The 18317-nt window shown below is 44.2% G+C and overlaps 1 protein-coding gene across 2 annotated transcripts in view; it reads left to right on the forward strand.

Annotated features, from left to right (window-relative positions):
- LOC141049752 (alpha-2-macroglobulin-like protein 1) overlaps positions 1 to 18317 on the forward strand; it is a 164499-nt gene that overhangs the window by 86277 nt on the left and 59905 nt on the right. Inside the window, exons 15-16 of one of the 2 annotated variants that reach the window (XM_073546478.1) lie at positions 5083 to 5238; positions 6646 to 6810. In XM_073546478.1, the coding sequence (XP_073402579.1) occupies positions 5083 to 5238; positions 6646 to 6810 (321 nt within the window). The remainder of the gene's footprint in view (positions 1 to 5082; positions 5239 to 6645; positions 6811 to 18317) is intronic. The other variant, XM_073546479.1, reaches the window with a different exon arrangement.

Genomic DNA, 18317 nt, shown 5'->3' on the forward strand with positions numbered 1-18317 from the left:
ATGTTCTCCCCGTGTTTGCGTGGGTTTCCTCCGGGTACTCTTTGTTTCCTCCCACATTCCAAAGACATACTGATAGGGAATTTAGATTGTGAGCCCCATCGGGGACAGTGATGATAATGTGTGCAAACTGTAAAGCGCTGCGGAATATGTTAGCGCTATATAAAGATTATTATAATAATATTTTTTTTCTATAGCGCCAACATATTCCGCAGCACATTACATTTTAGAGGGAACTTGAACAGACAATAAAAGACATTACAGAATAACAATAAACACATAGATCAAAACAGATAACAAGAGGAATGAGGGAGACACGAAGGTGGATGGTAACAATTGCTCTCACTGTTGGGACCAGCCATAGTGTAACAATCGGGTGTTCATGTAATGCTGCATGAACCGGTTATCAGCCTAAGGACGTAACAGTACAGACACAGAGGGCTATTACATGCATAAAGCATGTTAGAACATGATACAAGGAACCTGGTTAAGGTGGAAATTTTGAATAAAAACGAAACCCAAAACTAACATCAGAAATTGAAGTTTTTTGTGCATCTTCAATGCACTTGGAGTTTTTTTTCTAATTTTTCAGGTACATTGTGTTAGGCGCTGGGATTCTCCCACTGCACAGCGTGGATCCCAAGCTGTATCATCCTCTGCGGTCTCCCATTCAGCTTCAGTGGATGCTGCTCAGCAAAGACATTGGTCCCAGCGTCTTTCTCAGACTCGTGCTGTTCACTTGGTTACTGCTGATCTAACCTCGCTTCCCAAGCACTACTAGCAGTATGCGGACGTGTTTTCTAAGAAGGTCACGGAGACTCTTACTCCTCATCGTCCCTATGATTGCCCGATTGACCTCATGCCAGGGGCAGAGAACCCTCACGGGCGTGTTTACCCTTTGTCGCTCCTGAAGACTGAGGCGATGTCGGAGTATATAAAGGAGAATCTAGTGAGGGGATTTATTAGGAAGTCAGTGTCTCCTGCTGGAGCTGGGTTCTTCTTCGTCAAAAAGAACAACAGGGAACTCGATCCTTGCATAGATTATAGGGGTCTGAATGCCATTACCCTTAAAAATAAATATCCTCTGCCACTTATCTCTGAGCTGTTCGACAGACTGCGCGGTGCGAGGATATTTACCAAATTAGATCTGCGTGGCGCCTATAATCTAATACGTATTCGAGAGGGTGACAAATGGAAGACTGCCTTTAACACTCGGGATGGGCATTGCGAATACTTGGTAATGCCATTCGGTCTCTGTAATGCCCCTGCCATCTTCCAGGACTTTGTCAATGACATCATTCGGGAGATGTTATCCACTTTGGTATTTGTCTATTTGGATGACATCCTTATTTTCTCTTCCGATCTGGATGCTCATCGTAGAGATGTTGCCAAAGTCTTTGAACTCTTGTGTGCCAACTCTCTCTACACCAAACTTGAGAAGTGTGTTTTTGAGCAGGTGTCCCTACCATTCCTTGGCTATATCATCTCAGCCACGGGTTTGGCTATGGATCTTGCCAAGATGTAAACGGCGTTGAACTGGCAGGAGCCACATTCCCTTAAAGCGGTGCAGTGCTTTATGGGATTTATTAACTACTACCGCCAGTTCATTCCCCACTTCTCTACTCTGGCGGCTCCCTTGGTCGCCTTCACCAAGAAGTGAGCTAACCCTAAGCTATGGTCTAAGAAGGTCTCTGAGGCCTTTGTCTCCTTAAAGTCCCATTTTGCTAGGGCTCCTGTGTTACATCAGCCATATGTGGATAAGTCCTTTATTCTGGAAGTCGATGCCTCTTCCGTCAGTGCGGGAGCTGTGTTATACCAAAAGGATGCTAACGGTCAGAAACGGCCCTGCTTCTTCTTCTCTAAGTCATTTTCACCGGCAGAGAAGAATTATTCCATTGTGGACAGGGAGCTACTGGCCATGACGTTGGCCTTCTGCGAATGGAGATGTCTCCTGGAGGGAGCTCGGCATCCCTTCCAAGTGGTCACAGACCATAAGAATCTGCTCTATCTGCAGACGGCCCAACGGCTAAATTCTCGCCAGGCCAGGTGGTCTCTATTCTTCTTCTGATTTAAGTTTACCATACGCTTTCTCTCAAGGGAGAAGAATTTATGGGCTGACGCCTTGTTCTGTTCCGTCATCTCTTCCGAAGAAGGGGATGAGCCACGGCTAATTGTTCTGTCGGAGAGTCTGCGAATGGTGGCTTCAGTTTCACTAGAGTCAGTGCCTCCGGACAAGACTCTTGTACCACCGAACCTGCAGCCGGAGGTCCTCTCTTGGGCTCACACATCTAAGTTGAGTGGGCACTTCGAGACCAAGAGGACTACTGAGCTTCTGGCGAAGTCATATTGGTGGCCGCGGATGGCACATGACATCAGGAACTACGTTCAGGCATGTGTTTCTTGTGCCAAGAACCGGCCTTCCCGGCAGAGGCCCGCGGGCTTGTTACTGTACATCCCTTACCGGTGACAGATATACCCTTAGAAATGATCTGGATGGAGTTCATTGTGGGCTGGTCCAAGTCCCGTAACAATACTGTCATCTAGGTAGTCATCGATCATTTCTCCAAAATGGTACATCTAGTTCCAGTTGCGCGTGTACCATCGGCATGGGCTCTGGCCATGTTTTCCGTGAAACATGTCTTCGATCTCCACAGGATGCCTGATAAAATAGTCAGTGACTGGGGTCCCCAGTTCGCTTCTCTGTTCTGGATAGAGCTCTGTCGGCTGCTCAGTAGTGAGCTTAATCTCTCTTCAGCATATCATCCTGAGATGAACGGATTGGTGGAGAAAGCCAATCAGTCTCTGGTCACGTATTTACGGCACTTTGTCTCTGCCAGGCATGATGACTGGGCATCCTTACTACCATGGGTAGAGTTTGCCCATAATAATGCCGTCGCCGATTCTACAGAACAGACACCGTTCCTTCATAATTACGGTCAGCATCCGCGTGTTTCCATGCCCATGCCCATTTCGTCTTCCAACTCTAGGGTGGTGGACTGGGCTGTGGAGGCTCGTAACATCTGGGACTGCACACAGGATGCCATCAAGGCCTCTAAGGAGAGAGATAGGGGCTCCTCTGATGCTCATCGCCGCCCCGCTCATGTCTTCGCGCCCAGCGATTTAGTGTGGTTCTCAGCTTGTAATATAAAGCTGCATGTAGAGTCCATATGAACACGATTATCGAGTCCAAGGTGGTGCATGGCAAAAATATTTTTGTGTCCATTGAAAGGGTCATGTACCGGAGGATAGGACCCAGAAGCACATTCATGCTCCCCAGCTCATTGCAACCTTCGAGAGGAGCAAGGCTTGGCAGGGGGGTAATGATAGGCACCAGGATTCTCCCGCTGCACAGGGTGGATCCCAAGCTGTGTCATCCTCTGCAGTCTCCCATTCAGCTTCAGCCACTGTGGCTACTTCTCAGCAAATTCGTTGGTGCCAGCGTCTTGCTCAGACTCATGCTGTTCGCTTGGTTACTGTTGGCTCCCCAGTCAAAGCTATAGCATCCAGCAATAGGCAGCAGCGAACAGATGTTCCTGGGTCTAAGTCCAGAAATCACTCCACTGAGAAAGCTCGTGAGGCGACCTCTCATTGGTGATCGGTTTTCAGCTGCTCAGGTGACGCGGCAGTTCCTGATTGACCCACGAGCAAGGTCCTGTCAGACTGGACATGAACAGGAAGGTATAAAAGGTTCTCTGGTGTGTGCATTGGCACGCTAAGATAACATGCGTTTGGTGTGTTGGTGGAAGCGTTACCACCCTGTGTGCACGTGTCCTGCTACTAGCTCTTGGGTGAGTGTCTAGACAGGCAGTGTAGGGTGGGAACTCCCGCTTGAGCTTAGCATCTGCGTCGTCGTTGCATGTGCTGACTTGCACAAAACTGTGTGTTAGAGCAGGCTCAACCACCAGCTTAGTCTTCCTTGCGGGTTAAGTCATAGGGTCCCCAACTAGCGTAATTTCTTCTATACTCCTGTGACATCTAACAGGGCATAACTTAGAGTGCTCTCTGTTTGTGTGCTGCTCTGTGGAGTAACAGAGTCAGGTACTTAGCACTCTGTTCACACCGAGTGACGTTTAACTCAGTGCTTGTTCGCAGCTACCCTCCACCATTGTTTCCTAGCCGCGATTCCTCCATCACTGCACGGTGGACCCCAGGTTGCGATCGCACCTTCTCATAATTTAGATTTGGTGTGATCCGCAAACCCTAACACATTGTATAGTAAAATGAATGATGTCAATCAAATTACAAGTCATCCTGCAAAAAAAACAAGCCCTCAAAAGTCTAATTTTACAGTAAAATTAAAAACTTTGGCTTTTGGAAGAAGGGGATGAAAAAATGAAATTGCGCGGCACTGTAGAGGAAAAAAAGCAGCCCATTCAAAGGGGTTGTTCACTTCAGCATAAAAAAAGCTCAGAATTTCATTAAAGAGAAGAAATACTAAACCTGATTAATCACCCACTGCTTCCGAATCCCTTGCTACTTTCTGGTACTTCTCCAAAGACAAGAAATGACTAGGGATGAGTGGACCTGTGGAAGTTCGAGTTCTGGAACCCGACCCCAACCCAAAGTTCGGTTTGGACACCAAAACTTGAACCAGAACCCAAACCCATTGAAAATAATGGTGACCTGGACTTTTGAACCACAACATTTTTCTCTCTCTCTCTCTCTCTTAGACTTCCCCCGGAACTCTGAACATTGCAACAGACTTTTGGGGAAATTCCATGTTTGGCATTTAGCACCAGACACTAACTGTCTGGTACAAACCCCGAACTTTTAAGTTTGGATTTGCTCATCTCTAGTAATGACCACTAAGTCAAACACTGGACTCTGCAAGCGATTGGCTGCATTGATCAAATGTCTACTATGTGTGACTAGATGTCAGCGTTGCTGCAGATTAGAGAACGTCACAGCACCAGATAGCATCAGAATTAAAGTAAAATCAGAGTACAGCTTTTATTTTTTTTTAATCCATTCTATCCTTTTTAATATTGTTAAAGTGGACAACCCCCTGATTTTCTATTCCAAGAAAAGGTTGTTTAACAATGATCGCTGAATTTTTAGCATGTACATCATATTGTTTCTTTGAAGGTTCTGCTTAAGTTCTCTAAAGAAGAGGTGCACCCGGGAGAAAAAGTAAATCTGGAAGTTCAAGCAGATTCTGGATCACTGTGTTCTGTGCGCTCAGTGGATACAGGAGTATTAATCAATAGGAAGCGAAAAACATTTGATGCAATCAGTTCCTTGGTAAGATTCAATGTTCCTTAGCTGTCAATAAATCAATACCTAGCATTCTCTTATACCGTACATGGTGATTACTTCAGAAGCAGCCTGGTTAGAATATATGATAAAGTATAGATAAAATCTCAGATATATACATGGATGTTTTCACAATCTGATTACTCTAACTGTAAAGAATCTTTTCGGATACTGATGTCTAAATCACTTTTTATCCACAGGCAAAAAATGGCAATTCTAATATTATAAAACTGATAAATTAGTTAAAGGGGACCTTTCACCAAATTCTTTATCCTGAACTGGACATGAAATGTAATTGTAGCTTTAGAGCCCAATACAATATTTTCTCTCTGTTGCAGAGATATTAGAAGTCAAATGACCTGGCACCCAAAAAGTTAACTTTTGTTAAGTCCAAGTGGGTGTTATCATATAGTTTTCATTGGAGGCATGTAATTATTGTACCTGTATAAGTTGCCCAGTCATAATCAAGCAGCAACACAGCAGAAAAAGAATACACTCTCACAAAAGCTTAGATTTCTCAGTGTGTGAGATGTAAAGATACAGATCTGATATCTTGATCTAACCTCCTGCAGGATTAGAAAGTGCTGGGAACTTAGAGAGCAGATGGATCACACCTTTCAGATAAGATCCCTGAGGTTTAAAGGGCAGCACAGCTGAGTATAGATGTGCCACATTACAAACAATTATATCAGCTCTCCTACTCTCATAGTACTGTCAGGTCTACTGTACTGCCCATCTCCCCATACTGCTTGTCCATTGTGTCAGTAATCAGATATATCTATTGTGTTCAAAAGTTACTTTGAGCACAATAGACACAAGTGTGACTCATCTCCAGACAAGCAGTGGGGGGGAGGGTAGCACAACAGATCTGACAGTGCTATGAGAGAAGAAAAGAGGATAAAATGGTTTGTAATGTGACCCAGCTAAACTATGCTGTGCTGACCTATTCCCTACAGAGACCTTATCTGAAAGGTGCAAGTCATCAATGCTGTACTCCCAGCACTTTCTAATCATGCAGGAGATTAGTTTAGTAGATCAGAATAATATTTATGCATTAGCTCTCCAGATTTTGCAATACTCCACGTCCCAGCATGCAATGAAAGTCTCTGACTTTTTGGTATGTTGGGAGTTATGTTTTTTGCGACAACTAGAGGCCCAGGGTTGTAGACCACCATAGCTTTTCACATTAATGCTGAGATGCGTGCAATGAAAGATTTCGTTCTGGCACCAGTTCCAATGTCAGGACATACTTTGTGTGAGGAAATAGAGCGCGATTTGTATGACACCCGAAGGAAGGTATAAATATGTAAATGGCCCTTGGCAGAAAAAATTGTTCCCATCATCTGATTTAAAAAATCCTACTCACCATGGAACTATTTTTTTTCTTTCACAAAGCTTAGAACCATTAAATATTGGATAATGGTGAACAAGCGAGGTTTTCCTTACTCAATTGAAGATTTTGAAAAATATCCCTGTTTGAGAAATGAGAAGGATCCTCAAGCTGGAATCCAAGAGGCAGCATGGTACCATGGGGACGCTGATGTGTACATGATGCTCAAGGTAATAAAGTCTGAGCAAATGTCTTACTTGCTGCAAAATCTGGTGAACGTACTGTATTACAGTAGTGGGCCAGGGTTACTAGTGGGGTACCACAGGGTTCTGTATTGGGCCCCCTACTCTTTAATATATTTATTAATGATCTAGTGGATGTCTTACACAGTAAAATATCAGTATTTGCAGATGATACAAAACTATGTAAGGTAGTTAACACAAAGGAGGACAGTTTGCAACTACAGACAGATTTGAGAAAATTGGAGAATTGGGCTGAAAAATGGCAAATGAGGTTTAACACAGATAAGTGTAAAGTTATGCACATGGGAAGGAGAAACAGATGCTACAATTACTTACTAAATGGGAAACTGCTGGGGAAATCAGACATGGAAAAAGACTTAGGCATCTTAGTCAATAAGAAGCTAAATTGGAGTGCCCAGTGTCAGGCAGCTGCCACCAAAGCAAATAGGGTCATGGGATGCATTAGAAGAGGTCTGGGGACACGAGATGAAAACATAATTCTCCCTCTGTACCTATTACTCGTCAGACCACACTTGGAGTATTGTGTGCAATTTTGGACGCCGGTGCTCAAGAAAGACATTACTGAACTTGAAAGGGTTCAAAGGCGGGCTACTAAAATGATAAATGGAGTTGGTTCACTACAATACCCAGAAAGGTTATCAAAATTAGGTCTATTTACTCTAGAAAAGAGAAGACTTAGGGGAGACCTAATATATATGTACAAGTATATCAGAGGGCAATACAGAGGTCTCTCCAATGAACTGTTTGTACCAAGGACTGTGACAAGAACAAGGGGGCATTCTCTTCATTTGGAGGAAAGACAATTTCTGCACCAGCATAGAAGAGGGTTCTTCACGGTAAGAGCATTGAGACTCTGGAATTCTCTTCCTGAGGAAGTGGTGATGGCCAACTCACTGAATGAATTTAAGAAAGGAATGGATGCTTTTCTTGTGAGTAACAGTATAGAAGGTTACAAATAACATAATATTATAGGTAGATGGTTGACCCAGCTTAGGGGAAGGAATTTTTTTCCCTATGGAGAAAATTGGCTTCTACTCTGTGGGTTTTTTGCCTTCCCCAGGATCAACAATGCAGAACAGCTGCACTAAAAATAAGCTGAACTAGGTGGACATAAAGTCTTCCTTCAGTCTTCAAAACTATGTTACTATGTTGTTTTAATCTCCATACAGATGTCAGTTTTCACGCACATGTTCTCTCTGATTTTCATGAATAGAAGGCGTATTCTTAGTAGGTCCATTGTCTGTTTTTCATCTGAGTCATGGATAAAAAATCACCCATACATTTGTATGGGTCTAGAAAAATCCCAGCCAGCACACAATGCCATCTATATATTGTCTATTTTCATCACTGTAATGGGTGGAAAAGACACGGAAATGTATTTTTGTTTTTTTATTAATGGCATATGAGAAAATCATTCAGGGTATGTTCACACATTGAGGACTTCTTTGGGCAAAATAAAAAAACACACCTCTTGACAAGAAAAACGGCATTTAAAATGTGCAGGGCAGCATGTTCCTCGGGGGACAGAAGGGGCTGGGCCCAGGAAGACAGCCGAGCAGAGAGCAGGAAAAGAGCGCACACTTTCCTCAGAGCAGCCGGGAAAGGCGTCAGTAGAGGACGCTGACACAGATGGGGAGAGAGACAGAGCTCCCGTTGACAGAGTAAAGACCGGGGTACAGTGCACATGCAGACCGTGAGTACGTGAGGCCGGGTACTGCAGTGACAGCAAAGGTGCATCCTGATCCCTGTGGAGAGACTGAGACCCGTGCAGAGGCAGAGGCCTGTATAGAGACGGAGGCCAGAGCAGAGACCGTAGCCCATGACTACATGAAGCTGGAGCTTGAAGTGACAGATGAGGTGTGTCCTGACCCCCATGTGAAGTCTGTCCAGTGCAGAGACAGCAGCTAGTGCAGACACCCGCCAGTGCAGAGACAGCAGCTAGTGTGGAGACAGCAGCACGTGCAGAGACAGTGATCCGTGCAGGGACCGTGACCCCCGCGCTTAGCTCCGGTACCCGCAATGCTGGTGCAGAGCCCCTGATTCCTGCTGAGAGATCTAACAGGGGACAGAGTGTTGTTTCCCCTGCGAGAGGCTGTTGTGCTTAGACAAAAGACTCAAAGCAGCGGGGACCCCGTGGAGGAATGTGAAGACAAAAAGTACAGAAGGACTACAGGCGACAAGCTCTGTTGGTGATTTGGCGCCAGCGTGGGAGAAGCTCGACCCTTCAATCAAGACCTCCCTCTTCAGACTGATAAGTGCCTTCATAGGAAAACCCCTTATAAGATTGTTAAATCCTGTTTATTCCTCTTTGACTGTTTTCAGAGTTGGTTCTAATAATATCAATACTGCACTGTTATTTTTCCTGTATTAATCCCTGTAAATAAACCTCCTCTTTAACTGGTGGTCCGTCTGTTCCGTGGTGACATACGCAACTCCTGCACTTTATTGCACATGCACTGGCGCCCGCGGCTTCCCTGCGGAGATGGATATGCGGCGCGTCTTTCCAGACAGCAGCATGTCTATTTATCTTGCAGAGATGCGAATCTCTGCAAGATAAATATCACCAGTGCAATGTATAGGATGCGGTGATTACGCACGGTTCAATGAAAACATGCGGAATCACCTGTGTTCAAAAGCCGGCAGCGCTATGGACGGAGCGGACATGTGCTTCATTCAAAGCACTGCCCGTTACTGACCATGGGGATGTAACCTGCTGATTAAAACAAACACACTGACCAAACACTGATGAAAAATCAGATTCGCTGATAAAAATCTGTCCTTTTTTGACAGAAAAGGATCATCTGACTGAGGCCTTAAGGTCTAAAATTCTTTGGCAATACATTTGTTTATATACACTGCTCAAAAAAATAAATGGAACACTTAAACAACGGAATATAACTCCAAGTAAATCAACCTTCTGTGAAATCAAACTATCTACTTAGGGAGCAACACTGATTGACAATCAATTTCACATGCTCTTGTGCAAATGGAATAGACAACAGATTGAGATTATTGGCAATTATGAAGACACACTCAATATAGGAGTGGTTCTGCAGGTGGGGACTATAGACCATATCTCAGTACCAATGCTTTCTGGCTGATGTTTTGGTCAGTTTTGAATGTTGGTTGTGCTTTCACACTCGTGGTAGCAAAGACGGACTCTACAACCCACACAAGTGGCTCAGGTAGTGCAGCTCATCCAGGATGGCTCATCAATGCAAGCTGTGGCAAAAAGGTTTGCTGTGTTTGTCAGCGTAGTGTCCAGAAGCTGGAGGCGCTACAAGGAGACAGGCCAGTACACCAAGAGATGTGGAGAGGGCTGTAGGAGGGCAAAAACCCAGCAGCAGGACCGTTACCTCAGCCTTTTTGCAAGGAGGAACAAGAGGAGCACTGCCAGAGCCCTGCAAAATGACCTCCAGCAGTCCACAAATGTGCATGTGTCTGCACAAACAGTTAGAAACTCCATGAGGATTGTTATGATTGAGTCACCGTAGGAGGCAAAAATAGAAATGCTAGCTAAGTCCAGAAAACCAGAGAAGTTGGCAGCTATCGGATTGCAGACCCCTGAACCTATCAACACAACTAGCAGTAGCCGTGGGGGGCTCCTACGATGCCCTAGGCCCCTCGATCACAGCCGGAGGACTACATAGCCTAAAGACAGAAAGGGAAATCTAAACTGCCCCAGAGCAGACCCCAAAGCAAAAGGCAGCCCCCACATATAATGACAGTGAAGCAAGAAGAAAGAACAAAACATAGACAGAAAGATAGACTGAGCAAAGATGGGGCCCAAGCTAGCTTAGATAGGAAAGGACAGGAAGGCTGCTCTCTGCAATCCGAGAAAAAACCCTATGAAAATAAGAGCCAACAAACTGACAGTAAAAAAGGCCCTGAAGACGCTAGGCTTCAAAAAAGGCTATGACAGTACTCAGGAATATTCTGAAGACAGAGCAACAGGCAAAAGGAGATTCAGCTCACCCCAGCAGGGAATGGCAGAATCCAGAAAAGCAAGGAAAACAAAACACTAATGCAAAAAGGCAAAGCAGAAATCTTAGCTTTAGATGAGCAGGAATCAGACTGGTTTCCTAGAAGTCCACAGAGAAATCACCTGCAGGCCAGAAGGGCGTCGGCAGCCTTATATCCAGTCATTAACTCCACTCAGCCAGTCATCATCATCAGCCCCAGGTGTTTGACAATCAGGCTCACTACCTTTCTTCACCAGAAGAGGGAGTTCCTCGGGCCTCAGTAGTGAAGGGGAAAATGAACTCACAACAGTACCTCCCCCTTGAGGAGGGGTCACCGAACCCTCAACCACGCCACCAGGGCGATCAGGGTGAGCCCGATGAAAGGCACGCACCAATCTTTTGGCATGAATATCAGAGGCAGAGACCCAGGAATTATCCTCCTGACCATAACCCTTCCACTTAACCAAATACTGGAGTCTCCGTCTAGCCAGACGGGAATCCAGTACTTTCTCTACCTCATATTCCATGTTACCTTCAACCAATACAGGGTCTGGAGGTGCAACCCCCGGAACAACAGGTTCAACATACCTCTTCAACAAAGATTTATGGAACACATTATGGATTTTAAATGTGACAGGAAGAGCCAAACGAAAAGAGATCGGATTAATAATCTCCAAAATCTTGTAAGGTCCATAAATCTAGGCTTAAACTTAGGAGAAGCCACCTTCATAGCAATATTTTTTGATGATAACCACACCACATCACCAACCTTAAACTGGGGACCAATGATCCTATGTTGGTTGGAAAACCGCTGGGCCTTTTCCTGAGAGAGAGATAACTTATCCACCACTTGGTCCCAGATCTGGTGCATTCTCTCCACCACAGTGTCAACACCTGGGCAGGCAGAGGGCTCCACCTGCCCTGAAGAAAATCGAGGATGAAACCCAAAGTTACAAAAAAAAGGTGACATCAAAGTGGCAGAACTAACTCTATTATTTAAAGCAAATTCGGCCAAGGGCAAAAATGAAACCCAATCATCCTGATCAGCAGAAATAAAACATCTCAAATATGACTCCAAGGTCTGGTTTGTTCTCTCTGTCTGCCCATTGGTCTGAGGGTGAAAAGCAGAGGAGAAGGACAACTGAATTCCCAGCTTGGAACAGAAAGTTCTCCAAAATCTAGACACAAACTCGACTCCTCTGTCAGATACAATGTTCTCAGGAATCCCGTGCAAGCGAACCACCTGTTGTAAAAACAGGGGCACCAATTCAGAGGAGGACGGCAACTTAGGGAATGGTACAAGATGAACCATCTTAGAGAACCTATCACAAATCACCCAAATAACAGTCATCCTTTGAGAGACAGGCATATCAGATATGAAATCCATTGAAATATGGGTCCATGGCCTCTTGGGGACAGGCAAAGGCATCAACAACCCACTAGAGCGAGAACACGATTTAGACCGGGAGCACGTCCCACAGGACTGCACAAAATTCCTGACATCACGAGACAAGGAGGGCCACCAAAAAGACCGACTCACCAGATCTCTAGTACCAAAAATACCTGGATGACCAGCCAAAGCAGAGCAATGAACTTCAGACATCACTCTCTTCTTCCACTGGTCAGGAACATACAACTTTCCACTGGGACAACGCTCAGGTTTGTCCTCCTGGAACTCTTCCAGAGCACGTCTCAAATCGGGCGAGATGGCAGAAAGAACTACCCCTTCGCCTAAGATGGTAGCAGGCTTGGTCACCACAGGAGAATCAGCAAAGAAGCTCCTAGAGAAGGGCGTCAGCCTTGACATTCTTAGTTCCAGGAAGAAAAGAAACCACAAAATCAAAACGTGTAAAAAACAAGGCCCACCTAGCCTGTCTAGGGTTCAAGCACTTAGCCGACTCTAGGTAAATCAAATTCTTGTGGTCAGTGAGGACCACGACTTGATACTTAGCTCCCTCCAACCAATGTCTCCACTCCTCAAATGCCCATTTCATGGCTAACAGTTCCCGATTCCCCACATCATAGTTACGTTCAGATGGAGAGAACTTTCGGGAAAAGAAAGCACAGGGATTCATTTTAGATGTTACAGGATCCTTTTGGGACAAAACAGCTCCTGCACCAATCTCAGAAGCATCCACCTCTACCTGGAACGGAAGTGAGACATCAGGTTGCCGCAAAACTGGGGCGGAGGTGAATCTTCGCTTCAGCTCCTGAAAGGAAGAAACAGCCTCCGGAGACCAATTTAACACATCAGCACCCTTCTTAGTCAAATCAGTCAATGGCTTGGCAATACTAGAAAATTTTGCTATAAATTTCCGATAAAAATTAGCAAAACCCAAAAACTTCTGGAGGGCCTTCAAAGAAGTGGGCTGAACCCAATCGTAAATGGCCTGTACCTTGGCCGGGTCCATTTCAATAGTTGACGGGGACAAAATAAATCCCAAAAAAGAAATCCTCTGTACTCCAAAAAGGCATTTAGATCCTTTGACATACAGGGAATTCTCCCTCAAGATCCGGAACACAGTCCGAATATGTTCCACATGAGAATCCCAATCCTTGGAGAAGATCAAAATATCATCCATATAGATAATCAAAAATTTATCGACAAAATCTCGGAAAATATCGTTCATGAAGCACTGGAAGACAGAAGGGGCATTAGTGAGCCCAAAAGGCATCACCAGGTACTCAAAATGATCGCGGTGTACCGGGAGTTAAAGGGAAGCATCGGCAGGGAGGGGGCTCCCTCCGTGCTTCCCTGAGCCCCCCACGGCAGCGCAATGTGCAGCGCTGCTACGGGGGACTCCTTTCCTCCAGGCCCCCGAATCCAAGATGGCGACGGGGGCCTTCGGGGGCCTGAGGAAGCTGGCTTCCTCAGTGCCTGCAAAGCGCAGGCATGAGGAAGCCTTCTGCAGTGCCTGTGTCAGATCGCTGATCTGTCACAGTGATCTGTGATGTGACAGATCAGCGATCTGTCACAGGACAGTGATGTCCCACCTGGGACTATTTAATAAAGTAAAAAAAAAATAAAAAAAGTGTAAAAATAATTAATAAAAAATCGCCAAATAAATTAGAAAAAAAAAAAAAAATATTCCCCCAATAAATCCATTTTTTGGAAATAATAATAAAAAAAACAATAAAAGTACACATATTAGGTATCGCCGCGTCCGTAACGACCCGCCCTATAAAACTGTCCCATTAGTTAACCCTTTTAGCGAACCCCTTAAAAAATAAAAATAAAAAACGAAGCAAAAAATAATGATTTATTATCATACCGCCAAACAAAAAGTGTAATAACGCGCGATCAAAAAAGACGCATATAAATATCCATGGTACCGCTGAAAACGTCATCTTGTCCCGCAAAAAACAAGCTGCCATACAGCATCATCAGCGAAAAAATAAAAAAGTTATAGCTCGCAGAATAAAGCGATGCAAAAATAATTATTTTTTATATAAAATAGTTTTCATTGCATAAAACCGACAAAAACATAAAAAAACGACCCAAATGAGGTATCGCTGTAACCGTACTGACCCGAAGAATAAAACCGCTTTATCAATTTTACCGCACGCGGAACGGTGTAAACGCCCCCCCAAAAGAAATTCATGAAACGCTGGTTTTTGTTCATTCTGCGTCCCAAAAATAGGAATAAAAAGCGATCAAAAAATGTCACGTGCCCGAAAATGGTACCAATAAAAACGTCAACTCGTCCCGCAAAAAATAAGACCTCACATGACTCGGTGGGTCAAAATACGGAAAAATTATAGCTCTCAATATGTGGTGATGCAAAAACTATTTTACAATAAAAAGCGTCTTTTAGCGTGCGACAGCCGCCAAACATAAAAACCGCCATAAATAGTAAATCAAACCCCCCCGATATCACCCCCTTAGGTAGGGAAAAATAATAAAATTTAAAAAAAAGTATTTATCTCCATTTTCCCGTTAGGGTAAGGCTGTGTGCACACGCTGCGGATTAGGTGCGGATTCATCCGCGCAGATTTTGTAAAATCCGCAGGTGAAACCGCAGGTCAAAAGACCTGCGGTTTTACCTGCGGATTGCTCTGCGGTTTTGTCCTGCGGTTTTTCATCTCCTCAATAGAGGAGATGGCAAACCGCAGGAGAATCTGCAGAAAGAATTGACATGTCAATTCTTTCTGTGGATTGAAAACCGCAGATAATCCGCGCGGAAAATTCCGCACCGTCTGCACTGCGGTTTTTGATTCCCATAGGGAATCATGGTACTGTACACCGCAGCAGAAACTGCTGCGGGTCCGCAGCAGCCAAAACCGCTGCGGAACCGCAGCAAAATCCGCAGCGTGTGCACACAGCCTTAGGGTTAGGGCTAGGGTTAGGGCTAGGGTTAGGGCTAGGGTTAGGGTTCGGGCTAGGGTTAGGGCTAGGGTTAGGGCTCAGATTAGGGGTGTGTTGGGGTTAGGGTTGGAGTTATAATTGGGGGTTTCCACTGTTTGGGCACATCAGGGGCTCTCCAAATGCAACATGGCGTCTGATCTCAATTCCAGCCAATTCTGAGTTGAAAAAGTCAAATGGTGCTCCTTCCCTTCCAAGCTCTGCCATGCGCCCAAACAGTGTTTTACCCCCACATGTAGGGTATCAGCCTACTCAGGACAAATTGCAAAACAATTTTTTGGGTCCAATTTCTCCTGTTACCCTTAGGAAAATAAAAAATTGGGGGCAAAAATATCATTTTTGTGGAAAAAAATGATTTTTTTATTTTCACGTCCGAGTGTTATAAACTTCTGTGAAGCACTTGGGGGTTCAAAGTGCTCACCACACATCTAGATAAGTTCCGTGGGGGGTCTAGTGTCGAAAATGGGGTCACTTGTGGGGAGTTTCAATAGTTTAGGTACATCAGGAGCTCTCCAAACGCACATGACACCCGCAGACCATTCCATCAAAGTCTGCATTCCAAAACGTCACTACTTCCCTTCCGAGCACCGACGTGTGCCCATACAGTAGTTTTCTCCCACATATGGGGTATCAGCATACTCAGGACAAATTGGACAACAACTTTTGGGGTCCAATTTCTCCTGGTACCCTTGGGAAAATAAAAAAATGGTGACTAAAAGATCATGTTTGTGGAAAAAATACAAATTTTTTATTTTCACGCCCGGGCGTTATAAACTTCTGTGAAGCACTGGGGGGTTCAAAGTGCTCACCAAACATCTAGATAAGTTCCTTGGGGGGTCTAGTTTACAAAATGGTGTCATTTGTGGGGGGTTTCCACTGTTTAGGTACATTAGGGGCTCTCCAAAGGCAACATGACACCCGCAGACCATTCCATCAAAGTCTGCATTCCAAAACGTCACTACTTCCCTTCCGAGCCCCGACGTGTGCCCATACAGTAGTTTTCTCCCACATATGGGGTATCAGCATACTCAGGACAAATTGGACAACAACTTTGCGGTCCAATTTCTCTTGGTACCCTTGGGAAAATAAAAAAATGGTGACTAAAAGATCATGTTTGTGGAAAAAATACGAATTATTTATTTTCACGCCCGGGCATTATAAACTTCTGTGAAGCACTGGGGGGGTCAAAGTGCTCACCACACATCTAGATAAGTTCCTTAGGGGGTCTAGTTTCCAAAATGGTGTCATTTGTGGGGGTTTCCACTGTTTTGGTACATCAGGAGTTTTCCAAACGCGACATGGTGTCCGATCTCAATTCCAGCCAAAAACGTCAAATGGCGCTGCTTCCCTTCCGAGCTCTGCCATGCGCCCAAATAGTGGTTTACCCCCACATGTGGGGTATCAGCGTACTCAGAACAAATTGCACAATAACTTTTATGGTCCTGTTACCCTTGGAAAAATAAGAATTGAGGGTGAAAAGATCATTTTTGTGGAAAAAATATGATTTTTTAATTGTATGGCTTTATGTTATAAACTTCTGTGAAGCCCATGGGGGTTCAAAGTTCTCACCACACATCTAGATAAGTTCCTTAGGGGGTCTAGTTTCCAAAATGGTGTCATTTGTGGGGGATTTCCACTGTTTTGGTACATCAGGGGTTTTCCAAATGCGACATGGTGTCCGATCTCAATTCCAGCCAAAAACGTCAAATGGTGCTGCTTCCCTTCCGAGCTCTGCCATGCACCCAAATAGTGGTTTACCCCCACATGTGGGGTATCAGCGTACTCAGGACAAATTGCACAATAACTTTTAGGGTCCTGTTACCCTTGGAAAAATAAGAATTGAGGGTGAAAAGATCATTTTTGTGGAAAAAATATGATTTTTTAATTGTATGGCTTTATGTTATAAACTTCTGTGAAGCCCATGGGGGTTCAAAGTTCTCACCACACATCTAGATAAGTTCCTTAGGGGGTCTAGTTTCCAAAATGGTGTCATTTGTGGGGGGTTTCCACTGTTTTGGTACATCAGGGGTTTTCCAAACGCGACATGGTGTCCGATCTCAATTCCAGCCAAAAACGTTAAATGGCACTGCTTCCCTTCCGAGCTCTGCCATGCGCCCAAATAGTGGTTTACCCCCACATGTGGGGTATCAGCGTACTCAGGACAAATTGCACAATAACTTTTAGGGTCCTGTTACCCTTGGAAAAATAAAAATTGGGGTGAAAAGATCATTTTTGTGGAAAAAATATGATTTTTTAATTGTACCGCTGTACGTTATAAACTTCTGTAAAGCCCTTGTGGGTTCAAAGTTCTCACCACATATCTAGATAAGTTCCTTGGGGGGTCTAGTTTCCAAAATGGGGTCACTTGTAGGGGGTTTCCACTGTTTAGGTACATCAGGGACTCTCCAAACGTGACATGGCGTCCAATCTGAATTCCAGCCAATTTTGCATTGAAAAAGTCAAACGGCGCTCCTTCCATTCTGAGCTCTGCCATGCACCGAAACAGTGGTTCCCCCCACATATCAGGTATCTGCGTACTCAGGACAAATTGCACAATAACTTTTGCAGTCCAATTTCTCCTGTTACCCTTGGTAAAATAAAAAAAATTGAACCTGAAGTATTTTTTTTATGAAAAAAAGTTAGATGTTCATTTTTTTTTAAATATTCAAAAAAATTCCTGTGACGCACCTAAAGGGTTAATAAACTTCTTGAATGTGGTTTTGAGCACTTTAAGGGGTGCAGTTTTTAGAATGGTGTCACTTTTGGGTATTTTCTATCATATAGACCCCTCAAAGTGGCTTCAAATGTGATGTGGTCCTAAAAATAAAATGGTGTTGTAAAAATGAGAAATCGCTGGTCAACTTTTAACCCTTATAACTTCCTAACAAAAAAAAATTTTGGTTCCAAAATTGTGCTGATGTAAAGTAAACATGTGGGAAATGTTAGATATCAAGTTTTTTGTGTGCTGTATCTCTGTGATTTAAGGGCATAAAAATTCAAAGTTGGAAAATTGCGAAATTTTCAAAATTTTCGCCAAATTTCCGTTTTTCTCACAAATAAACGCAAGTTATTTGAATGAAATTTTACCACTAACATGAAGTACAATATGTCACGAGAAAACAGTGTCAGAATCACCGGGATCCATGGAA

Source organism: Dendrobates tinctorius, unplaced genomic scaffold (genome assembly GCF_039654945.1).
Source record: "Dendrobates tinctorius isolate UK_male_01 unplaced genomic scaffold, ASM3965494v1 ptg000147l, whole genome shotgun sequence".
Classification (NCBI taxonomy): Eukaryota; Metazoa; Chordata; class Amphibia; order Anura; family Dendrobatidae; genus Dendrobates; species Dendrobates tinctorius.